At 42.5% G+C, this 27,454-nt stretch overlaps 1 protein-coding gene across 1 annotated transcript in view; it reads right to left on the bottom strand.

The window, feature by feature from the left end:
- Positions 1–27,454, bottom strand: part of LOC126184816 (probable E3 ubiquitin-protein ligase makorin-1) — a 125,119-nt gene that overhangs the window by 30,838 nt on the left and 66,827 nt on the right. The window contains exon 7 of the mRNA XM_049927393.1: positions 15,305–15,415. Coding sequence (XP_049783350.1) covers positions 15,305–15,415 — 111 coding nt within the window. The remainder of the gene's footprint in view (positions 1–15,304; positions 15,416–27,454) is intronic.

The raw sequence follows: 27,454 nt of genomic DNA, 5'->3' as shown, positions 1-27,454 counted from the left end.
ATGGTTTTATACAGCAGCGTAGAATTTCCCGGCACTTTAGAAAATTAAACTCGGAGCGAAAAAACCCATTTTGGTAAGATCTTTGATCTGCACCAACATGTACGCTGCATATTTTCATATCACAAAAGTATAAATTTGAATTCCAACAACAGGAAAATTTTATGTTTTAAATTAATATACATAGTGTTGCTACAAGAAAAGCAAAGTTTTCGCATATAATATTTGTCTCTAAGTTTAATAAGCTACAAGAGAAGCTAAGCTTTCACATGTAATGTTGATTTGTTTAACGCATGTTACACTTTAAGATACATCACACAAACACGCCAGTAAAATTTTTAATAACGACGTAAATCTCTGATCTTCTGGGCTAGAAATTCTTCTAAATGGCTCGTCATCAAAAAGTTGATTTTTAAAAGAGAGCAAACGCACTCTGATATAGGAAATTCATAGTACATTCTTGCACACAGTTCATCTTCCGTAAAAGGAAATTTACTTTGAAAATAACTCTTTTCGAATAACTGTTTGCAATATTTTCCTGCGACTTGTTAGAAATAGATTCATTTCAGCAGTTGCCAGACAGCACCAGATAAGAGGCGTCACCGCACTTGTGCAGCTATAGTGACGTAGGAAGCCCTTATGTTCGTACGTGAAAAACATTAAAAGATCTTACTTCTTGTCATAAAAGAAACAAAGACGTGAGAGGATACTCCAAGAGCGTCGGAATTTTGTGAACCGTACTCAAATGCATAGTTCGCCTTACAGTGCAAATTCTTATGTCCAGATTCCCAATGACGTAGGCCTCGGCCTGATAGGGAGCTTTTCAGTGTGGTTTTCGGGACGTAAATTTTCTTCAAGTACCAGTACTGTATTAAGTCATGTTTCATTCTTTGTTATGGCATAATGCAGGAAGTGCTAGAAGATGAAGACGTGCACTTGAAATGCAGCGAACAGTAGAAACTAGCCAATAGTGTGGAATTAAACACTTTGTTTCAATGCCTTCAATGCCTCAGCAGGAAACCCTGATAAAAGCCAAATTCCTTTAGCAAACCAACAAACATAACTTTATTGTTCTGCAAGGCGATTAATGCTCGACTGTCAGAAAGGTGGAAATAAAATAGAATCTGAAACTAGTAACATATTTTAGCCTTCTGTAATTACGTGAATATATTTTAATTCACTTAATAACTCCCAGCCACAGGAATCCGTCTTACCACCCCCCCCCCACCCCCCCATAACTCAGGCTGCTCTGTGGAGAAAAAAAAAAAGGAAGACAGACTTTCCAAAAAGAAGTTCACCTTGTAGCGCACAACTTTCTGAAGAATCTGATACATGAAACATACATCTTCAAGGAAATGTAAGACACGTTATTTGGTCTTAAGTGTGCAGTGCAGTGCCACGCCTCTTCAAACAACATTCTTATAGCGCACGTCACTGTATTTTGCTCTGTGGAACTCAAACGTATATATTTTGTAATGGATGCCATTAAACTATTTCAGGACAGTGGAACTTGAAATGTCCTGTAGTGCCTACCCTGCTCCCAGTCAGCCGGTTTGACATTCTGTACAACCCCTCGCAATTAATACTGGATAGGATTATTTGTAACCAGGAGAACAAGAACTCTTCAGAAAATCTGGACTCTTTATTGCCTAATAGCTAATAACTTGCTCTTCTGTGTAACATAAAATTAAATATAGGATACCTAAAACCAGTAAAGACATGAGACAGGCAAGACGGTACACATTTCTTCAATCCTTAGGTCCTAGCGATTTTTCTATCTTGGTACAACTTTACATGGCGTTCTTTCCTTTCTGCAAAAGAACTATTACCTTATCAAAGTTCGTCAAACTTTCTGCTACATGATAAATGTAAATGTCGTTGTCTAATACTGAAAAAGCATTTAATACAATTAGTACCCAAGACTGGTGTGGTTTCTCAATCTGATTATGTCTATTGTGTCACTGTGTTCAGGATAAAACAAAATAGGCCTTTCTAATATTTCAGAAATTGTAACACGCACCAAATAAGCGACACTGTTTTGGCAATAATGACCCTTTTTATAATACGACAATAAATTCACAAAGTACCAATATGAAATACCTATTTGGCCTACTACAAGCAAAAAGCTTTACGTTAGGAAATAGTTTCACATTTCATTCATGCATTCCAGTTTCTCATGCGCAAGACCGAAAAGTAGTAGAATGAAATTTTTGTATAAATTTGGAATCGTCATATTCTTCCATAATCTGTATGATGACCCTGTTTCTTCTCCTTCCTCGTTCTAACAAACAGTTTTGTCATCACTAATTCTGTAACTATTCCTACCACTGTCAAAACTCATTCTCCGGTTAACTTTACTTTTGGTTTAGTTATCCAGCGATTACTCACCGGTTAGGCGTTATTACGAGTTCGTAAAGTGCATTTCCCACGCTACTTCCAGAATGGAACTTGAGCGGCTGCTAGCTGGGGACTGCAACTGGCCCTGTTTAGTGTAACGATCTGGCCTAAAATTTTCTGTCAAAATTTCACTTTCTTGGATACACCGAGAAGATAATACGTAATCTTTCTTACCTGTTATTCCTGTTAGTTGTTTATTCCACTCTGATAGTCTGAATCTATGGATTTCGCTAGTGATTATAACAACGCTGAACATTCGCAAACCAAATCAACCATATAAACAAGCAGCACTTGGCGTTTTCCAGTTCTGTTTTATTCCGCTCAGCTCGTATAGCCCCGTCCCATTTTCTCTGCAGTTGGTAGAGACATCACATACAATATGCACGCATTCAAAAATCAACTAATTCATTCAGAAATCAATTAGAATTTGTTCAAATACCAGCAGGGGTGTGTTTCAAAATCATATGAATCATCGATAGACCGACGTGCACTGGATGCTAGGTGCTTTGTGAAACAAGGATTTTTCCCTCAAGAATATGAATTTACCTCCCCCCCCCCCCCCCCCCCCCCCCCCGAAATTGCCATCCGGTTCAGATACCCCGGTTTGCCCTCACCCCCCACTTAGATACGGGCCTGCTGTGCATGCGTGTTGTGACAGCTTGGGCGTGCCAGTAAAATTTTTCCGTGTACAATGTGGCTGGTTGCTGCTACTGCTACTTAGACAGCCAACAGCCAAATTTCTGTAGCCAGAAGCGGGAGAAGGTACTAAAAAGCCTTTGACACATTCTGCTGTTGGCAGACTCTTGTACGAGCACTGTTATTTTATATGGCGCATTTCCTTTGCAATTTAAGTTTTATTTTCGTTTTTTTTTTTTTTTTCTCTCGTTCATGTTTTAATGCTGCAGTATTATTCTGCAGTAGCGGGATACAGTAATATCCTTTGTTAGGGTATCAGTTCTTACCAGTCAGAATTACAAAAAATTAACTGAAAACTTAAACAATGAAAAATTCCCGGAATTATAAAAAATTCACGGGTTTTTCCCGGTTTCCTCCCAGATGAAAAAATTCCTGGGTTATTCCCGGATCTCCCAGGTCGTAGACATCCTGAAATAAGTACCCAGTGTTTAGTTTTTTCACAGTACAAAAAACTGTGAAACAGTATGTTGGGCAGATTAGCAACAGCAGTGAGTTAAAACACACTTGTTAAATTTGGTAGAGGATGTCATATTTGTGTTGCCTGCTGTCCTAGACGAGTATGTTATAGCCAAAGATACCAACGCAGCGTCGGTTTTACCTTAGCCAACACCTGGCAGAAGGTGGTGAACGGCTTTTTACTGTTGGGTTTTCTGGGTACAATGTGTGTTAAGTAGTTAGTTAAGAATATTGTTTTCTTTTCGATATTTACTGTGTTTATTAATATTGCCTTATAAAGCAGTTCTGTACATGGTTTAGACAACTTTGTGAAGTGCAAGCACCATGAAGGTTTGCCCAGTAAATTAATGAAATAAACAAGCCTTTTCTCTTATTTTATAGTGTTTCTTTTTTGTTTGTTTGTTTGTTTTGGATTTAGGTTGCAAAACTGCTACGGTCATTAGCGCATGGTCTGTGGCTTAGGGAAAAGTAGAAAAAACCAAATTGGAAGTCATCAGCAATGGGACCGAAACTCAAAAAGTGGGGAAACTAAAAAATAGAAGGAAAGATTAGAAAACCACGTTAGATGGGGGGGAGGGTTTGTTTGCCCCAAAAAGAGCTTCAAATGATCGACGTCATCTCACTGACACTAAAACTCGAGGACGTGATTGGCTGAGCGCGTGTCATCTGCTAAAATGGAAGATATACACTCCTGGAAATTGAAATAAGAACACCGTGAATTCATTGTCCCAGGAAGGGGAAACTTTATTGACACATTCCTGGGGTCAGATACATCACATGATCACACTGACAGAACCACAGGCACATAGACACAGGCAACAGAGCATGCACAATGTCGGCACTAGTACAGTGTATATCCACCTTTCGCAGCAATGCAGGCTGCTATTCTCCCATGGAGACGATCGTAGAGATGCAGGATGTAGTCCTGTGGAACGGCTTGCCATGCCATTTCCACTTGGCGCCACAGTTGGACCAGCGTTCGTGCTGGACGTGCAGACCGCGTGAGACGACGCTTCATCCAGTCCCAAACATGCTCAATGGGGGACAGATCTGGAGATCTTGCTGGCCAGGGTAGTTGACTTACACCTTCTAGACCACGTTGGGTGGCACGGGATACATGCGGACATGCATTGTCCTGTTGGAACAGCAAGTTCCCTTGCCGGTCTAGGAACGGTAGAACGATGGGTTCGATGACGGTTTGGATGTACCGTGCACTATTCAGTGTCCCCTCGACGATCACCAGTGGTGTACGGCCAGTGTAGGAGATCGCTCCCCACACCATGATGCCGGGTGTTGGCCCTGTGTGCCTCGGTCGTATGCAGTCCTGATTGTGGCGCTCACCTGCACGGCGCCAAACACGCATACGACCATCATTGGCACCAAGGCAGAAGCGACTCTCATCGCTGAAGGCGACACGTCTCCATTCGTCCCTCCATTCACGCCTGTCGCGACACCACTGGAGGCGGGCTGCACGATGTTGGGCCGTGAGCGGAAGACGGCCTAACGGTGTGCGGGACCGTAGCCCAGCTTCATGGTCCTCGCCGATACCCCAGGAGCAACAGTGTCCCTAATTTGCTGGGAAGTGGCGGTGCGGTCCCCTACGGCACTGCGTAGGATCCTACGGTCTTGGCGTGCATCCGTGCGTCGCTGCTGTCCGGTCCCAGGTCGACGGGCACATGCACCTTCCGCCGACCACTGGCGACAACATCGATGTACTGTGGAGACCTCACGCCCCACGTATTGAGCAATTCGGCGGTACGTCCACCCGGCCTCCCGCATGCCCACTATACGCCCTCGCTCAAAGGCCGTCAACTGCACATACCGTTCACGTCCACGCTGTCGCGGCATGCTACCAGTGTTAAAGACTGTGATGGAGCTCCGTATGCCACGGCAAACTGGCTGACACTGACGGCGGCGGTGCACAAATGCTGCGCAGCTAGTGCCATTCGACGGCCAACACCGCGGTTCCTGGTGTGTCCGCTGCGCCGTGCGTGTGATCATTGCTTGTACAGCCCTCTCGCAGTGTCCGGAGCAAGTATGGTGGGTCTGACACACCGGTGTCAATGTGTTCTTTTTTCCATTTCCAGGAGTGTATCAGACGGGCATATAGCGGAATAAAATAGCACTCAAGTGAAAGGTGTCTCACTGTCCACAGTTGAGAGCAGTGGGGACAAAGCGGGGGAGGATCACCACTTAAAAGACGTCGATGGCTAAAAAACAGTGCCCTATCCAGAATCTAGTTAAAATTGCCTCCTCCCAATGACGAGTTTGGGAGGAAGAGGTCCAAGCACAGGGAAGAGCTTTCATGTCCCGCAATTTATTATTGGGAAGTGGAGACCAATCTGCGTGCCATAAAAGAGCAACACAACAACAGAAAACACTCTGTAGATCGGCGAAGGGAACCATGCAAACAGAAGGCTGAAGAAGAGAGACAGCAGCCTTGGCTGCTATATCGGTCGCCTCGTTACCATGAGATACCAATGTGTCCTGGGATCCAGAGGAATGCCACAGAGACACCCCTCAAATGGAGCAAATGGAGGCAGTCCTGAATCTGGTGGACCAGAGGGTGGACAGGGTAAAGAGCTTGGAGACTGAGGAGAGAGCTCAGCGAATCTGAGGATATAATATACTGTATTGGCTGATGGCAGTTTATGTATTGGACAGCCTGGAGAACAGCATAAATCTCCACAGTAAAAATCAAACACTGGCCGTGATGCCGAAATCAATTAAGGGTGTCGCCAACAATGTACGCACTCCCAACACCAAATGATGTTTTCTGAGCCATCAGTGTAAATAAATGTGGCATCCTTCATTTGTGCAGAGAGCAGCAAATGCCCGACGATAAACGAGAGAAGGGGTACCATCCTTGGGAAGCTGACAAAGGTCACGGAGCAGGCAGGTCTGGGGGCAGAACCAAGGTGGTGCTGTACCCCCAGTAGTCAAGAAAGTTTTAGGAAAGTGGAAGGAAAGAGAATGTATCAGTTGACGGAAGCGGACTCTCGGTGGTGGTAGAGAGGAAGAGCGACCTGCATACCCTAAATCCAAGGGGGCGTCGAAAAAAAGGTCATGGGCCGGATTAGCAGGCATGGAAGACAGATGATTAGCATAACGACTCAGAAGGACAGCTCGCCGATTGGACAGCGGAGGGTCAGCAGTCTCAGGTCTCAGCATAAAGGCTTTCCACAGGGCTGGTGTAAAAAGCTCCAGATGCGAAACACAATCCATGGCGGTGGACAGAGTCGAGATGCCGAAGAATAGACGGCCGAGCAGAGGAGTAAACTATGCTTCCATAGTCCAACTTCGAGCACACTAAGGTGCGATAGAGGCGGAGAGGGGCTACTCAGTCCGCTCCCCAGGAGGTACCATTCAGAAAACGGAGGGTGTTGACGGATCGCAGACAGCGACCTAAAACATAGGAAACATAGGAGGACCAGCACAGTTTTCTGTCATACATAAGACCCAAGAATTTAGCAACGTCTGCGAATGGAAGGTCGACAGGGCCTAGATGTAGGGCTGCGGAAGAAACTCCAAACGACGCCAAAAATTGATACAAACCGTCTTACTGGGAGAAAAGCGGAAGACTGTTTTGATGCTCCAAGAGTGGAGGCAATCGAGACATCCTTGAAGATGTCATTCAAAAAGGCTGGTCCATTGAGAGCTGTAGTAGATTGCAAAATCGTCCACAAAGAGGGAGCCCGTGACATCGGGAAGGAGACAACCCTTAATTGGATTTATGGTGATGGCAAACAGTACAACACTTAGCACGGAGCCCTGGGGTACCCCATTTTTTTGGGGGGAGAAAGTACGGGAGAGAGTAGTGTTCACCCGCACTTTAAATGTGTGCTCTGCCATTAATTCACGAATAAAGAGGGGCAGCCGACCTCTAAAGCCCCAATAGAACAGTGTGTGGAGGATGCCAGTCTCTCCAAATCAAAAAATATTGCTACTGTTTAGCATTTCCTGAGAAAATTGTTCATGATATAACTGGAGAGAGCAACAAGGTGGTCAACTGCAAAACGATGCTTTCGCAAACCGCATTGGGCAGGTGTTAAAAGACTGCAGGACTCCAGCCACCAGGCTAAACGGCAATTCACCATATGCTCCAAAACCTTACATACACTACTCGTGAGAGAAATGGAGTGATAGCTAGAGGGAAGATGTTTGTCCTTTCCATGTTTCGGAACAGGGACGACGATAGCTTCCCGCCATCTTTTGAGAAAAGTAACGTCTGTCCAGATTTGATTATAAATGCAAAGGAGGTAACGCAGACTGTGGTATGATAAATACAGCAACATTTGGATGTGGATACCATCCGGTCCTGGAGTGGAAAAGCGAGAAGAGAGTGCATGTTGGAGTTCCTGCATGGAGAAAACAGTATTACAGCTTTCGCTATTTTGAGAGGAGTAAGCAAGAGGTCTCACTTCCGCTGCACATTTCTTCAGGAGAAAGGCTGGCAGGTAATTTGAAGAGCTCGAAATCTCAGCAAAGTGTTGACCCAATAAGTGAGAAACTACGATTGGGTCCACTAAGGTATCATGCGCGACAGTGAGCCCAGAGCTCGGGGAGAAACTAGGCGCGCCAGATAACCGTCGAATTCGATTCCAAACTTCTGAGGAGGGAATCAAGGTGTTAAGAGCCAGTAAACAAGTGCCAGCTTGCCTTCTTGCTATAGCAGACGACGCGACGGCATTGCGCATGCAACCGTTTATAGCGGATAGTTGGCCAAAGTAGGATGGTGGCGGAAAACACGAAGAGCATGTAGCCACTCATGTATTGCGTCACGGCACGCCTCGTTCCACCAAGGAACTGAGGGGCGGCGGGGCAAATCGAAGGTGCGAGGTACTGAACGTTCCACAGCTGAAAGAATAACTTCTGTAACATGAGCGACCTGATCGTCGATGCTAGGAAAGTGACAGTCATCGAATGTTGCTAGAGACGAAAATAGTGTCCAATCGGCTTGGCCAAACTTCAAGCATATCGGGCGCACAGATGGCAGTTGTGGCTGCAATCGAAGGACACATGGAAAATGGTCACTCAAGTGTGTATCAGCAAGAGCGAATCATTCAAAGGGCCGAGCTAGCTGAACAGTACTGACCGTAAGGTCCAAATGAGAGAAATTTATCGTGGAGCCAGACAAAAATGTAGGTTCCCCAGCATTGAGGCAAACAAGATCCGCTTGGTGGAAGACGTCAATCAATAGGGAGCTTCGCAGACAAGGACACGGAGATCCCCAAAGCAGGTGGTGGGCATTGAAGTCCCCAATCAGCAAATAGGGGGGCGGGAGCTGACCAAGGAGATTTTTAAAAAAAAAATCAGCTCTCGCCATCGGTGTGAACGATGGAATGTATACAGTACAAAGGGAGAAAGTGTATACAGAAAAGGAAAGTCGGACAGCAACAGCTTGGAAGGAACTGTTTAGGGGGATTGGGTGATAACTGACAGTATCATGGAGAAGAATCATGAGTCCCCCATGTGCTGAAGTGCCATCAACAGAGGAGAGATCAAACCGGACTGATTGGAAATGAGGGAAAACAAAGCGATCATGGGGACGCAGCTTTGTTTCCTGAAGACAGAAGATGATCGGCGAGTAGGATCATAAGAGGATTGACAATTCATCCCGACTGGCTCTAATGCCGCGGATATTCCAATGGATAATTGACATAGGGTGGACAGCAAAGGGAAGAACCTCACCACAGTTTCTCTCAACTCAATGACTGCTGAGAGCCAGCGGCTGACAGCGAGGAACGGCATTCTGCTAAAGGCAGAAGATCCTGATGCATAGTTTGTTCGGGGGCAGCTCCTGCCACCAGCGTGCCTTGGCGACACAGGAGACAGCCGAGGGCGGTTACCACCAGGTGATGCTATAGATGAGACACGCCGTGGCGGAGAAGGAGAGGAACTTTGTTTCTTATGAGCCTTCTTGGAATCAGGATGTTGAGATGTGGGAGGAATCGATGGTTGTGAAGTTAGGGTGGATAAAAAAATCTTCGCAGCTAGGCTCTTTTTTGGAAGTCCGGGTGTCTGATTTTGGGGCTCGTGATTTAGCATTAGCCGATGAATGGTGAGCCGGGCGATCTTTGTGCTGACCAATCTGATGACCGTGGTACTAATGGTGAGATCACAAGTCTGCATGGCTGCCTCCTTAGTAGGCCGAGGAGATGGAAGGACAGTGCTATATTTACATGCTGGAGGCACAATGGGCTTTCGACTAGCGAATAACTTACAAGCAGCAAATGTAGACACCGTTTCCTGTACTTTGATTTCATGAATAAGCTGTTCATCTTTGAAATTGAGGCAATCTCTAGAAGAAGCAACGTGGTCACCCATACAGTTGATGCAACGAGGAGATGGAGGTGGACAAGCACCCTCATGGGCATCCTTGCCACACTTAACGCATTTGGCCAGATCGGAACACGACTGGCTGGTATGATTAAACCACTGACACCGATAGCAACGCGTAGGGTTGGGGATGTAAGGGCAAACTGAAATTATCTCATAGCCCGCTTTAATGTTCGATGGAAGGTGAACTCTGTCAAATGTCAAGAAGAGAGTACGGGTTGGAACCAAGTCCTTGTCAAACCTTTTCCATGAATATGTACAGCCATTACGCCCTCATCATACAGGTAGTTTTGAATTTCCTCATTGGACAATCTGTTGAGAGAGCGTGTATAAACCACCCCGCACGATGAATTTTAAGTGCGGTGCACACCCACCCAGACAGAGAATGCGTGTAGCAGTGAAGTTCGCAGCAATTTTAGTGCCTTGAGGGCACTGACTGTTTCTAACAAGAAGCTGCCATTTCGTAATCGGGAACAAGACTTTACAGGACCTGCAATTGCGTCGACACCTTTCTGAATAATGAAAGGGTTGACTGTGGAGAAGTCTTTACCTTCCGCATTAAGCCTCTGTACAACATCCTGAACATGGGCTTTCAATGACAGTTCACTGTCATCTGAACACCTAGAAACTTGAACTGTTAAGTCTCATTAATGGTATGTTGATTCTGTATTAGAAACTGTAAAAACTGAGTCTTACTGTGATTTAGCATTGGTTTATTTCCTACAAGCCATGAACTTGTGTCTTTAAATGTCTTTAACTGCACTATTTGAAACCGGGCCACCGTTACACACAACATACTTTACTACCGAGCTGGAGTCATCAGCAAACAAATATTTTAGAATCACATATAATACTAGGAGGCATATCATTTACATAAATAAGGAACAGTGGAGGCCCAGCACTGATCCCTGGGGCACTCACCATTTAACCATGCCTCACTAGGACCTCTCATCATAGCCACTGTCAGTACTGTGGAGACTGACCTCCTGCTGTCTGTTCTTAACGTACGAGGTGAAGCAATCGTGAGCTATTCCCTGTATTCCATAAGGGTCCAACTTCTGGAGCAATATTGTGTGATCAACACAATCAAATGGCTTAGTTAAATCAAAATAGATGCTAGCATTCAAAATGTTTTGTTTAATCCAATCAATACCTCACAGAGAAAATAGAATATAACATTTTCAATTGTTAAACCATTTCTAAAACCAAACTTTACATTTGACAGCAAATTATGTGAAATAAAATGATCACTTATCCTTACACACACACACACACACACACACACACACACACACACACACAGTTGTTTCAGTAGCTTTATCAAACAGTGATGCCGTTGGATTAGTTTTTTTTATGTAGTTTGTTATTATATTTAACATTCGTTTGAGTATAAAAACCTTTTAGTGTTAAAATTTGTGCATCACAGCATGAAAGACCATTCATCCTTCTACTAACAGAATACCCAACTAGTAATGAAGAATCAATAAAACTATTGTCTATGACAGTGCTCCTGTCCCCTGCTCCCACATTGGAAAACACACGATCTGCATCACATCTTATGAATTCAAGAAATCTTAAAACATCCTTTCTCTTGCACAGTCACATACAAAATTAATATTGAAGTCATCACTTACAACTAATTTCTGGTACTTTCTACTAAGTGAACCACTAACCCCCCTCTAGCTTGAGCAGAATTGCTCTGAAGTCAAAGAGTCAGGAGACCTATAAATAACTACAATCAGAAGTCTGCCCGTCTTCAATGCAAAAAGTCACCTTTACAGTGAGTAGCAAGCAATCTATCCTTTCCAGATCACTTGGTATTCCAACCTAGACTTTTCATTTTGTAATGGTTCTGTCACGCAGCAAGTGCTTCACATTTACACCAGGATGAACAGAAAACAATGCTAAAGCTGACCCTTAACACTTTCGTTCCAGTCAACTTCTGTAGAAATCTAGAGCAACTGTGCTGCTCAGCCAGGGGACTGCTGTAGCAGTTCCACCTCTCTTTGTATTTCTCCACTTCACTACCCTCTATTTCTGAGGAAGTTTGACTTACGTGGCATCTAGCAGCTGTGTTGGAAGACTGTAGTTAGCAGTAGAGTCACTAGATGGCAGCTGCATTCGATATGAAAGCGTAGTTTCAGCTTCTGTTACACTACTGATTTCCCACCTTGTTTCAGTTCTGTACTGACATGTTGGGCTCCTAAGTTTTGTTGTAAGGAATGCAGTACAACAATGTGTGGCTTTCCCCATTTCAAGATTTATCACACAAACAATTTTTGAAATTTAGCACTGTGTGATGAAATTATTGTAATGTGACGTAAGCCAAATGCAAGTGAACATTTCTGTACATGTGGAAACAGAAATAACATTAAATATGTTTTAAATAATAATGCACCCACCCTACATGTGCTATGTCCAAAGTCACTGATCTGACAACATACAAAAAAATTACGCGACTGGTTTAAAAGATCCAGAACAACTGTTTTATTTGAAATGGAGATCAAAAACATATGAACATATATATTTTCTAAAGTAAGTTTGTAGCGATTAAACTGCAAGTGCGAAACCAGTGACAGAAGTACCGGAGGGGGAGGGGGGCAGGGAAAGTCTGTAGTCCAGCTTGCACACCCAGGCAGGACTGGCTTGCGTCCACAGCACATGACTACTATCACTACACCGGCATGAAAGGGTTAATCTTTTACGAAATCACCTTACACTGCAGCAACAGACATATCTGAACAGTAATCAGAGTTCATCAACTTTTCTAAATTTGTAAGAGAATATACACCACCTGTAAGTACATTACGAATGTTCTACATTTTATTTGTATTAAATGTTACACACAGTTCATGTACTACACACACACACACACACACACACACACACACACACACACACACTCTTGAAAGTACCTGTTGGTGATAACACTTATTGTTAACTGTGCTGCTAAGAATTTTCAGTATCTTATTTGTGAACTGATCTAAACTGCATCCTTGAAAATAATTATACTTACTACAGTTATAACTGCACTAAAGATATGAACAAAGCTGTATCTATCAGTCTTAATGATTTGACAATTATCTAAAACACCTACATATACTCTGTCCATCAAAAGAATAAACCTGATGTAAACATTACATCATGTGTTCGTCCATGTTTGCACGAATCTCACTGGATTTCATTTCACATGTAGTGGAAGCCAAGCTGTGTCCAGCTCAGCCAAATATGATCCTTAGGATATGTTTTATGCTGTGTTACACGAACTTAGTGATAATGCAAGACAACAGCTTTACCGGTGCATTAAACTAGGACAACACTAGTCAGCCAGCTGGTCCAACTAACCTTTAATGATGTGAGCTATTGCGGTTCATACATCAAAAGATACAAGCAAAGAAACAATATAACTCTGAATGCCATTTAATTTTTAAAGAGAATGAAATAATATTCGGCAAGACTCCTGCACAACCACACACTTCTTAGGTCACCAGACAAATAGCATGAAGTGCTCTTGTTCTCACAGTATTCTAATTACAAACAAGAGTGATGAAAACCCCTAACTTAAAATCAGGATAATTTTTCTGAGTGAGCTATGTGTTATGCAAAAGCATACTGCAGGGATTTCACCATACTGTTGAATACCGAAGCCACTGAAGGTATTAATTACAGTCAGTTCTCTGGTAATCTCTTAGCTCCTTCCTTATCCGAATCCAAGAAATATACTTCACTTCTGGAACTGACATATGCTACATTAATAGAGAGTCGAACAACAGAATCCATGAAGCCACCCAGGCGCCGCATTTTCTCCTCTTATTTTACGATACGTCATTCTATATTCTGCCAGCGTTCGGCAGTGACATGAAAATGCTGCATACATTAGTTCCAGTATGTCTGACAGCTTAGAAGTCTTGTTATTTCTTGGGCCAAATCCCTTAACTTGGCTGCAGATCAGTTCTCTCTGTTGAGTTCATATTGTTTTAGTACATTGACTAATGTAAAAATGCAGCATTTCTATTGTGCTCAATATTGTGAAAACAATTGTTTTTCATGTTTCCAGGACACTTACCACTCTGGTTTGTGAGACACTACATCTGTGATACAGAACAATGGACATAGTCCAAATAAAAAGAATTAGGTTTTTCAGTTTTGCCCTAAAAAATTAAATTGTTTTCTTAATTTAAGCAACCTTTATTAATATTAACAATCTTTCATAAAATATCGATGATAAACAATTCATATTTGAAATGAAAACAGGAATTGTCTGCAATATGTAATTAGAAACAAGAAATAGTGCATTGCTCATAAAAAAATAATGAATTTTACAACTATGAGATGCAGGTACTTAAAAAACACTTAGGTGAGACTTTGACCAGCTGTCCATGTACTGCACTGGGTTATCAATGTCCTATGCTGCCGATTCCGCTACACATCCTACGTGTACAACTGCCTCAACTGTATCAAATACAGTAACTCTGATAACTTCAAAGCCAATTTGTTTCTGTAAATTTATGAAAAACGTTAACAACAACCTACCTTTCAGCACTTTTTAACTGTGTTCCAAACACATGATTCACAATGGAACAGGAACCAGCCTCAGCCACTTGCATACCGTGTATTAACAGCGCGACAATCGGAGCAAAACAGACTTGACTGTACATTATTTTTGAAATAAAAACTACAAAGTTAAAGTGCGAGTAAGAAAAATGTTGATGGCTGTTAATATATTATAATATCTTAAAGTTTCATTTAACATAATTCAGTAATAGTATATCTAATACGTAAGTATGACCCACTTTCAAGAGGGTAACACCATCAGTGTATGTGTGCTACTACTTCTGACCGATCATCACGTTTGTTTACATCAGGTTTATTCTTATGATGACCAGAGTATAGAAGCACTAGCCCTCCACCCAGCACAAAATATAACATTTCTTGAAATCTGAATAAACAGGTATATCATGTTTCCAACAAACATTCACTGGGGGATAATTTAAGTGCTAGTCAGACAGACACTGCTTTCCACCTACATATATCCTGTAACTGGTCATTACAACCTTTGTCATACGAAATTACTTAAGGTCTCAGGATCATTAGCGATCAAAATGTAGATGACAAAGAATAAGAACACAATCTTACTGCAAGTTATTTCCCTCATTACAACTGCAGACAATGAGCAATTATCTGATGTCAATCCACTACAGTAATTGATAAATTGTTAACACTCACAAAACTAATCACCCTGTTCATGATAGACGAAAGTTTGAACAAAGGTTACTTTCTTTTTATTCTGTGAACACTGGCTTAACATATGGCTGTACATCAATTTGCAAGTTTTAGTGCAAACAAACTAATTTTACCTATCTGAAAAGTGAATCCTACATTGCATAAACTAATTTTAAAAAAATGACAGAAATCTTACCTCAGTGCTTTTTTGTAGTTAGTTATCACTGCTGCTTTCTCCTCAGGAGTTTCAACCCAGAAAGAACTAGGGCATACAAATGGAGACTCTACTCGGCATATGGGACATGATCTGAAAAAATTCAACTTATTTTGTACCAAGGAATTTTTTTAAAGAACAATTATGTACCTATGAATCATTACATACATTCAAACAATGGAAAATCAGGATGGAGACACTCTCTCTCTCTCTCTCTCTCTCTCTCTCTCTCTCTCTCTCTCTCTGTGTGTGTGTGTGTGTGTGTGTGTGTGTGTGTGTGTGTGTGTCATTTGCCAAAGTTTACTTGTTTTGCAGTCTTTTTGTTGTGTCTGTCTGCGACTCAGCATCTCCACTACATGGTGATATAAATACATTCAGATTTTTGACAATGGAGAAACCAACTTACACACAAATATCTTTAATTCGGCATGGAACAGAAAAAAGGGCATTGCTAAAGCAATATTTCAAAATTGAAATATGCAGTGTTAGTCTCTCAGATGCTTTATAGCTAGTTTCTCATACCTTAATACTTGAACATAAACTGAATACATCACCTATTGCGATTTGACCAGTGAATTAGAAGATAAATGAACAAAAATTGTTTGTAACAGCCATAAATTTCATCACTCTTTATACAATTTCAACCCCTCAATTAAACCAAAATTATGTTATTACCTACAGTTTTCTGTATTGTGAACTGCTCATCCCAGTTATTGTTATTTTTGTGTGTGTGTGTGTGTGTGTGTGTGTGTGTGTGTGTGTGTGTCATGTCAAGTTAGTCATCTCGTAAAAGAAGTGGAAGTTAGTATATTTACTTCGCACTTAGATTGTCATCCAAAGCCTGTTAATATACCATGAAGTGTTTGATTGACAAGTTATTTGCACCCATCTAGGATATCTTTCTGGGTCCAAATACAGGCAAGTGATTAGCTATGAATATATGGATTCCAAGATTCAGTATCACAGCCAGCATTAAATACTAGAGAAGATACTATGACACAGTAATCACCTGTCATTCACTTCAGACACAATTTTGGCTCCCAAATATGAAGAATGTATTTAGTTGGAAATAATTTACTATCACATTTACCCATTTCTTTTCCAGCACATTATTTTTCAGCAAAAATCTATGGTAATAAAATACAGTCACAAGATAATGTTAAGCACAAAAAATTCCTCCTGCACCGGTGTGCAAGAGAGAATGTTCACGATCACATACAACAAAGATTTTTAAACAGCTCTTACTTAAAATAAGAATGACTTAATAGCTTTGAATGACTTAATAGCTTTGTTGCTTCTACAGCTACAACTACATTACCCAGCACACAACAGGAATGATTTTGAAAACAAATTACATTATTCTCAACTTCCCACCAATACTTCTACAACGTAGTCTAAACAACGTTGGTAACATGTGGGAGGACGTTATCAAACAACAGAATGATGCTCTCCATCAACATCCCTGGGCATTTGGATTTGAGTCCACTCTGCAATTTTTGCAAAGTATCCTCATACTTTTGTGCTTCAATTGTGGTGTCATGTTCCAGAGAGTCACAACACATGGGGAATGGACTTCTGACAAGTTATTGCCCTTTTGTAGCAAAGTGCCTGATAAATTTAACAGCAATTACAATCACAGTTTTAGGTTTGTAGGTCATATTCAGATTTCTTTGTCTTCATAATGTTCAATTTAGTATTTGATGAAAGATATCTAGGGAATGCAAGGAAACTTTGTTACTGTTCTACAGCTAGAACAGCAGTAATAATCAGCATTAACAGGCTTCTGGCTGAACTTTCAGTGTATGAAGCAATGGGGAACACCAGATGTTATAGGTGTCATCTGGAGATTGTGGCACTATTATACCCTCTCATGCAAATGGCTTAACCCTTATTACTCAATGTGTTCTAACAGATGAGAAGTCATTCATTTATTTTCTCAGAAAGGAAGGGAGCGGCATGGGTCTCTCAACTTACCCCACCCCTTCAACCTTCCTGTGCTGGAGTATGTGTCTCGGTACTGCTGCTATTGTGAATGGTACAAATGGTACATTATTATGGGTGTGAAAGACAAACTGTATCTACGAGAGAGAGAGAGAGAGAGAGAGAGAGCACAAATAAATCTTGTCTAACTACCCATTAGCATTTTATTTCATGTGTATTTCAGGTTACTACATAATCTAGAAATTTCTGCAACTATTTTTGTTTACTATGTACAGTCTCCACATACTCATTTTCCCTTAACTTCAGACACACATATACTACTGTGGAAAACATAAGGCTTGTTCTTGGATTTTGCCAAATTTGTTTCTGAAGGATGGCAGTGAGAAAAATATGCCATCTATACACGTAAGAGGCTGTTCAGGAAATTCAGACACTCCTATTGGTTTATTAACTTGCTGACAAAGAATATGGGTGTAATAATGGAGATTGTGACAAGAGATGCTTTGGCCATGACTGAGGAGAAGGAAGAGAATTCTCTTACTTTTACAGCAGGGGGTAACCTGGAACACAGCTCACTTTCTGAAGACAGTGATGAGAATGAAGAAACTTACATTGCTGTGATGAGGAAGAAGAGTAAAATATTAGAATGTGTATTACAGAAAAAAAATCATGCTATACTTCACAAAAAAAGAACCAGACAAATGTGTAGCGGAGAGTATACAACAGCAAAATTTCTGATATCTGGATCTACCTGGAAGACAGAAAAATGACGAATAATAGTGTCTTACACAAAGCAATAAAGTGACACAGCCAATGTAAATTTCAGTCATGCGTGAGATGCAAAGCCAACTGATTTAACTAAGATCAAAATTTTGTTACAGCATTTTACCTGCCTGGAATGTATAAAGCAGGGCGAATGAATGTCAACAATATGAGGGATTCACATTGCTTTGAAACGAACATTCTGAGTAATTATGGGATTAAGAGTCCATTCCCTTCACTTGGCCTATTAAATTAGCTCTTTTTACCATTTATTTTTTTTGAAAAACCAATGACACAATCAACATAAATCTTTCTGTACTATTTAGTGATTCTTTGACAACATTTTCTGAATTTTTAAGGAATTCGGTCATCATTAAGTCTCTTCCTCTCCCACAGCCCCCCACCCCCTTCAACCCATGGAGTTAACATTTCTCTATCCAAAATGAGATGTGCCCATGACTCAAGTCCTGCAGTGTTTAAATCTCATCTGAAATAAAAAATCACCATGTTCTTAATATACGGGTTATTGCACATCGAGTAATAATACAGTTCTTCAAAATTTGAAAAAGTTGACGTTTAAACAAAAATTTAGTTTTCATACATGGTTTTGGTCATTTTTTACAATAACCTATAAATAAGTCAAACTAAGAAAATCAGCCTATTACTCCTTGCAGACATTTGTGAGGAGTAATTCAGCCATACTTCAGAAAGACGTATATATTAGTGAGGCCCCAATCCACTGTGTCAACTTGAAATAAACTGTATCTCAAGCTGACTGAATGAACTGCAGACACATTAATAAAGGTATCTTTCTGAAATTTGGCTAACTTCCTCCTCTGGCAGTCCCGTAAGGATTAACAGGCATTTTTTTTTTATGTTCATTGGTAATCACAAAAAACCTTGAACAAAAAATGTATGCCAGATCTACATGTGTTTCAAACATCCGAATTTTATTTCCTCAAATTTCAACAAACTGTGCTATTACTCCATGTGAAATATTCTATAGATTAAGAACCATTTTTAATTTTAGGTAAGATTTGCAGACTGCAGGACTTTCGTCATGGACACATCTCAGATGGAAGGCTTAATGTATCAATAAATAATGTGCAAAAAGATCAATTCTGATTGCTTTATTAGTTTTTCTAACAAAATTGTAAAAATTGTTTATTTTATAGTCTGACTGAGGGGAATTGACCCTAAATCAAAATAATCTTACTTCTGAAATGTTTTAGGATTTGGTGACAAAGAAGTAAGGTCTTTAAGGAAGGAAGCTGATCACCTTGAAACAATTAGGGATTCTTGATTGTTCTGTAACTAGCTGTAAAACATGTAACTCATTTGGTGCACATTTTATAATCAATGACAAACTGCAAGATTTCTGTTGTGGGTGCAACTTTAAACAACACAGTCCTTCCAATCAGTGAAGTATGAGATAACAATATTTTCTTTAATTGATAGTAAAATGTTTCATACCAATAGTTTACAAATATACAAAGGCAAACATCTGGAAGGACTTTACCAGGTAAGCAATGAAATTGCTGACGTAGAACAACTTATTTTACCAATTAACAACACAGTATGTAATTTTACAACTGGTAATTGGTCTAGTAACATCTCTGACAGAAACCCTGGCTAAAAATCATAGGTTATCATTTGTGAAGACAATTAACAAACCTGGCAGACCCCAGACTAACTGAACAATGTATTTAAAATGTGCTTCAAATTCAACTGTTACTGCATTCTGCATAGAACGGACCATAGTATCCCACGTGCTGAACAGAGAGGAGGATGTCATCTTCATTTCCAATTTTACATTTCAGTGGGGCAACTGACAATGAAACAAAGTAAAATGAAATCTGAATTGACCACAATCTACAGTAAAACAATGTCTAGTGTTGTATTTTGGGTGTACTCAGCCTATACTCTCCCGAAATACAAAACAGTTGGTATTATTCAACACAAAGTGACACAAGAATAGATAACCAAGTCATATTTCGGAAACAAAAACAATAGGAGACATCCAGATTTTCTTTAAGTTCTAGGAACGAACCATGTCAAGTCCACTTTTGTTTGCAGAGGAGTAGTATTTCAATTCCAACTCTTCTTTTACTTTGGCCACCTAAGTTCGATGAAATTCTAGGAACTGATGAGGATAAGGGGGGAACTGACAAATAAATGCATCTGAAGTACTACAAACAAGCAATAGAGATGTAGACAGTGTCAAAAGGAAAAGAAAGCTAGAATGACAAAATTTTAATTCATGTGGTGCTTCTCTACCCCTCCAGTGACCACAAAATACAGACACAGCAACTTCCACAGCTTACACGTCCTCAATATATCAACAACGAAAACGATTACTTTTTGATAATATAATTTAATTGGATAGGTAAACATTCTACTTACCATGCGGCAGCAGAACACGCACAGATAAAAGGAGGCTATAATTAGACAAGCTATCTGAGCCAGTGGTTCCTCTTTCTGGCAGAAGTGTTGAAGGGAAAGGAATAAGGGTGAAGGAAAAGGACTGAAGAGGTCTACAAAAAGGGGTAGATTTCAGAAAGGCCTCCGAGAACTGCAGGTCAGCGGTGACCTACCAAACGGAATGAGAAGGGAAGACCTTCTGCCAATCATTTGACAGTAGTCAGAGTGATTTCCAGCTGCTTATGAACATCAACCAACTCCAGCGACCTATCAGACGGGATGAGAAGGGATGACCTCATGTCAATCATTTGACAGGGTTTCCAGCTGCTTATGAACATCAACCAACTCGCGCATTGTTAGCGAACAGCATTCACAATGGGGGTGCATTGTGGCTCGTGCATTTGACTATTCAGAAATGGGAAGCATGCAACAAAACCATTTGGTGTTCAAGCCTGAAAGTGCCTTGTGAGCTTATAAGTGTCAGATGTTAAAATTATGAATTGGGTTGGAGCAAGTTGTCATCCTGGTCAAGTAGAACAGTATGTTGAAAGAGCTCCTGCGACACACGTACCTGTGATAATGAAGGTACCTCAAGTCCTGTGCACCCTGTCTGCTCTGCAGGAAGCATGGGATCTGTCATTACTCACCCACTTGACCACAAGTGGCACATCAATGGTAGATCTAAAGAGTCGTGTACAGGAACCAGGGAGTACTCACGGTGTTATACCATAACATTAACCAACAAGTTCGTGCTGTTGTCTTTCACTGAAAGTGACCCAATGGGACTCATTTCACCTATTTGGAGAAACCTGCTTTGTCCCATGGCGAAAGGCGGCAGACACAAAAGAATAGGGGTCAATTAAATATTGCCAGCTCCAATGTAAGGCACATAAGGGTACACCTTATGGAAATGGCAGCAAGAAAAGGAAGGAACACCAGGTGCACTCAGTGTGTATGCCTAGGGTCCTCATTCAGCATGGTGAAGGGGCTATTTGGGCAGCCACTAAGAGAACAGGTTGCAACCCACTGGAGGCTGCAGCGCACATTGGAACAAGCAATGCTCGTCATCTGGGCTCCAAGGAGATCATTTCTGTAATTGTTTGTGTGTGTGTTTTGTTTTAGCGTGCAAAAACAACTAGGGTCATACACGCCCATGTCAGAACTGCAGAACACGAAGACAAAGACAGGAGTTAATAACGACTACATGTTAATCCCAATCGACGGAAGAGAAGACAGTTAAAAATAGGTACGTGGAGAAAGATCTATAAAACACGCCACAGAGAAACAGTGGTCCTGAACTAAAGATTAAATGTCCTTTGCCATATTGCTACGACAGATAAAAAGTAAAATGTTGTCGATCTTAGCTAAAACAGTTGGTAACTCAGACAGCAAACACAAATGAGAACGTAAGTGGTAAAAAAAAAAAGGCATTCTGTCAGGAAATAACAGACCATCAAAAGTTGAGAGGAATGAGCACAAAGTGGTGGGGGAACACCACTTAATAAATGGCAACAACTAAAAACACAGTGCCCAATACGCAACATAGCTACAATGCTCTCCTCATGGTGAGAGAGCCAAGAGGTGGTCATCCAAGCTGCTGGGAGAGGTTTAATAACCTGGAGCTTGTTACCATGAAGGGAGGACCAGTGGTGATGCCAAAGCGACACCACTTGCTGACACACAGCAACACCAACATCTCAGGGAATATAATAACTAGTGGGCTGAGATATGATGATTGCAGCATTGGCAACAATGTAATGGCCTTGTTTCCTGTACAACTGAAATGACCAGTAACCCACATAAACATCACAATGGCTCCATCAAGAGTGAGCACATGACAGCTTTCCTGGACCTACTGCACTAAGGGATGGATGGTGTAAAGCACACATATGCTATGAAGGGCACAGAGAGAACATTAGCAGACGACGCAGTTGAAAAGACCATGTCGCCAGATGTACTCCGTGGCCTGATACACGGCGAACAGCTCTGCTGCAAATACTGAGCAGTATTCCGGAAGCTTATATGACAGTGCCAATGACAAAGAAACACCCGACACCACAATCAGTCCAAGAGCCATCTGCGTACACAAAGGTACTATCGCGATGTTCTGTGCGAAGGTCATGAAACTGAAGGTGATAGAACGAAGCTGGAGTAGTGTCCTTAGGAAGCGAATGAAGGCCAAAGTGAACACAGGCCGCTGCACGAATCCAAGGTGGTGAAGGGTTCACATCCACCGGGAATGTTGCAGGTAGTGTGAAGTTAAGCTGTCAGAGCAAGTGCTAAAAGCACTGCAGGAGATAACAGAAGTGGCGATCGAAGGAGTCATTTAAGAAGGAGGCTTAGGACGGGTGGCCATGCATGGCAAATAATTGGCATGCACATCTGCTGAGAAGAAATCATTGCAGTAGTTTGGCAGCTTCTGCATACATGCTCTCAACTGGACTAGTGTAAAAGGCACCAGTGGCCAAACAGATACCATGATGGTGGATACAGCATGGTGGGGAGGCAGGGAATAGACTTGCAGATGCATAAACAAAACACCCTTAGTCTGGTTTCGAACAGATAAGGGACCGGTACAAACTGTGGAGAGTGGTTCGATCTGCTCCCCAGGAAGTACCACTGAGGACACACAGAATACTGATGGACTGAATACAGCAGGTTGCCAGAAATTCATACAAAAGGTTATTTCAGTGGAAAAACGTAAGCCATTGTCGATGCTCCATGAGGAAGGATGATTGAGACATCGCTGACGACGTGGTTCAATGAGACAGGTCCATGGAAAACTGCAATAGATGGCAAACGAAAAGGGAGCCTGAGATGCCCGGTGGGAGACAGGCCATTATAGGGTTAATGGTGATACCCTGAAAACTCAAGTCTTTTAAAAGTTACTGAAGGAAACAGGGCATGCGACCATGGAAGCCACACGTGTGGAGAGTGTGAACGATACCACCCCTCCAGCAAATGTCTTAGGCTTTCTACAAATCGAAAAACATGGCCTCAGTCTGTGATTTCCACAGAAAACCATTCATGACAAGGGTGGACAAAGTGAGGAGATGCTCAATTGCAGACCCGCCCACTCGAGATCCACACTGTGCAGAGGTTAGTAAATTGTGAGAATCTAGCCACCATACCAGCTGGGCATGAATCATATGTTCCATCACCTTGTAGCACAGCTGGTGACAGAAATGCAGCAGTAGCTAGAAGGAAGATGTTTGTCGCTACCAGACTTAAGTATAGGTATGACAGTGACTTCACACCAGTCTCTGGGAAATATGCCTCAGCTCAGATGTGGTTGTATGCATGAACGAGAAAGTGCTTGCCCACTAGAGAAAGGTGTTCCAACATCTGAATGTGAACATTGTCTGGCCCTGGGGCCAAGGATCAGGATGTAGCAAGAGCACGATCTAGCCCAATCATAGTAAAGGCAACATTGTAGTACTCAGTACTCTGAGAAGAGCCTCCTCTGCTCATTTCCAATGGACAAAGGCAGGGTGATAGTGGGAGGAGCAAGAAATCTCTGCAAAATGGTGGCCCAAGGTGTTTGAGATAGCAATAGGGTCCACTATGACACCCTCTGCTACTGTCACGCTGGAAACTGGGGACGGTCAAAAAAGAACGGGAAGAAATGTGAGAGCTGAAAGCAGTCATGAGGATGCAATTTTGTTTCCTGGACGCAGTATACAAGCTGATGCTGCAATTCTAAGAGCAGCCATAAGTCTTCTTTGTCGGATCAAGGGTCGCGAATGTTCCACTGGAGGAGAGTCACAAAGAGGAGAAAAATGAAGGAGTGTCACCTCGGCAGCTGCCGAGTGCCAGCTCTGAAGACTCACTGCTACACAGCACAGAGGCACGAGGATCCTGCTCCACGAGGTCTACTGAGACTTTGGCATTCTCCTTCTGTCAGTCTGCTGAGTCCAGAGCAGAAAAGCGTTTGATGGTGGGCACCAGAGACACTGAGGTCAGCCAAGTGAGGGTATCACTTGGCGACACTGTCAGAAGGGATCTCCAAGTTTGCACTTCATGGAGCCTTTCCGGTTGGCAGAGGCAGACACAAATGTTTGCTGGCAGGATGGATGTAGGAAGTCTTCGCAGGAGTATTCCTTCTATCCTTTCTGGCCTGCCAGCTGTGTAGCAGGTGACTTCACCCCAGGAGGCGAATATTTGGTGATTTATGTACAACTGGATGAGGAGACGGGGCTGCTGCCATGACAAGACAATTTACCAACCATAGTTGGCAATGTCCTCCATGGAGTGGGACGTGGCAAGAACAGCACTGTAGGTGCCACATGGAAGAATGCAGGGTTTCTGAGTAGCCAACAACTTGCGAGTGCCAGTGTAAGGCACTTTTTCCTTTACCCAGATCTCTTGAACAGCCCGCTCATCAAGATACATGGGGAAATCGTGGGAGGAGGGAGCACGGTCGACACTGCAGTTCATGCAGCAGGGAGGAGGCAGACAATTGCCCTCGCGAACATCCCTACCACACGTTACACATTTGGCCTGACGTCTACAGGATTCTCGAGTGTGATTGTAACAATGACACTGGTAGCAGCACATCATGTTCGGATTGTACAGTCATACTGTGGTAACTTCATAGCCTGCTTTCATCTTGAACAGAAGCACCACTGAATCAAAGGTGTGTGGGCATTAAGGATGCATCTACTTTTTTCATCACCTGATGGTCTGCAATGACACACAGATCAGTGAGGTACATTTGGATTTCTGCCTTGGTCAGACGATCGAGCAACCCAGTGTAAATAGCACCGTGGGAAAAATTCGGTGTTCGATGGGCCTGGTTGGCAATCACATCAACACTTCAGTACGTGAAACCATGAGGAACAGTGGCACAGCTGGGAGGGTCTTTGAATCTTTAGCCTCATTCAGTTTACATTTACTAGATGTAGACTGAGGTGATGATTGGCTCACTGCGAGAAAATCCCCCACGATTGCCAGCACCTCTGCTGGCGTGCTCCTTCCAACTGGGACCATCCCCCTCAGAAGAGGGCACACCTGCCTTAGACTTCACGTCACACCTCCCGAACACCTGACAGAGGGACCCATCAGCAATTTAGAAAGGTAGCAGCTCATGCAATCACCCCTGGATCTGGTCTTTACCAAAGGGTATGTGGGATCCCTACCCGTCAACCCAGGGCTGGGAATTACGCATTACCCAGTCACCTGTTACGCGTCAGATGCATGGGCCTCGAGTCGACTGAGCATGCAGCTGCCTATGCGCGGAGACCCCTGCGCCAAGCGCCGGAAGTCCCGATAAGATAGCGCGGTCACGTGACTTTTGATTTTCCAGCAACACGGGCCTAGTAATACTAGGGCCCGTGTCGCGCGGCTGCCTCGCTCAGCGGCTAAGTCCCACTCAAGGTCACCCGCCTATACGGCAGCGGCATGCAGTGAATGCACACAGCCATCAGTCACTGCACACTGCCTCAGTCGACTCGAGGCAGCCGCACGGAGCACATAGCCATGCCGTACCGACGCAGAAGATATGCAAGGAGGAGCAGAATGCCAGTGTACAAGACTTATCAGCTTTGATGAGACACCAAACCCAGTGTCTCAACAGGAGATACTGAGTGGTCCAATAACTTTTGTTGGTTGCAAGATTAATTTTTCTTGTACAACAAATGAAGTTGTACCAGGGAATTCATGGATGACTATTGCTATAGTAAGGGGTAGTGAAAAGCCTTCGTGAGTGCACAGGGATGAAGGAGCAAAAGAGGAGCCTCAAACACTGAAGCAGAGGAAGGATAGGAGAAGGGGAACAAAAAAAAAGTAGGAACAAAATACAGTGGAGAGACTTCTGATATCGGCTACTGAATATGCAAAACACATTTCCAACAACATTCCAGTCACGTTCCCCAAGGGAGGGGAAAAATAATTGCAAGAGGATAGGCATGCAGCAAGGAAGGGAATAGATGCTGCAAAGGCTGGAGCACCATGGTAGCCATGCACATACCTGCCAAAGAGCGGCAAGCCCCCTAGGGGCATTTCTGCAACTGGCAGAGAAAGGTGATAAGACCAGCCTTGCACATGGAGTTTCAATGAAGCACTCAGTTTGCAGCATTATCCCCAGAACTGATTGTGGTCCCCCCGATTCTGAGTCGAGTGGAAGGACCATACCAGAGACTTCAAGGGTTCTGTAACACGCTAGGCTGGAAAATCCTGGACTTGCACCATAGGGTTGAAAACTGTAGGGCCCCTAAATGGGTGAAGTGTGCATCACCCATCACAGGCTGCTGCCCAGGTAGCCGTTTGTGTGGCACACCAAAGGACTTTTTAGATTACTTGACTCTAAATCCAGTCCAGATAACAATAGCTGTAGGACATCCCGAAGTTTAATGAAAAGCCAGAATTTGAAGTGTTCCTGAAAAACAGTGAAGCTTACATAAAATCATACAGAAAGTGGGTTGAAATGTAAAATTGGGGGAAAATTTAAGTGTTTATTGAAAGGTTAGATGCATGCAAAAGAGGTGGTGTATCTGTTGCAGTAGACAAGAAAATCACATCCACCAATATAGAAATTGAAGCTGTACACCCAATTGTTTGGGTAAGACTCAATAACTTTATATGATAGTTGTTCAATAACTAATGCATCACTTTTTTCTCAGCCAATTTAGCTTGAAATATTGCAGACCCATGGAATATTTCTGCTTCAGCCCCTATAGTTTCTTGAAGTTCCAATAGGTGGCAGACTACACGTAGCCTTCAAAATGCCATATGTAATGGAATCGTGTTCCATGCAGAGTGCTGTGTTTCATATTGTGCCAGAGCAGCCAAGTTGACTTAGTTTATTTCCCATCTCTCAAGTGGTTACTTATTTGAACTGTTACATCCCACACCAGTTAGTGCTTTGTGCATTTCATGGACCCAGTCCAAAGAAGACTTATGCGAACGTGCATTCGTTTCCCTGTGGTTCACTGTATTCATCAGAGCAAGTGATGAACTGTTTCTACGCACACCACACAAGATAGAAAACTGTCGGGTTAGACTGCAGAA

The sequence above is a fragment of the Schistocerca cancellata genome, chromosome 4, assembly GCF_023864275.1.
Source record: "Schistocerca cancellata isolate TAMUIC-IGC-003103 chromosome 4, iqSchCanc2.1, whole genome shotgun sequence".
NCBI lineage: Eukaryota > Metazoa > Arthropoda > Insecta > Orthoptera > Acrididae > Schistocerca > Schistocerca cancellata.
Note: the sequence above shows the minus strand (reverse complement) of the source record. Positions and strands in the feature narration are given on the sequence as shown.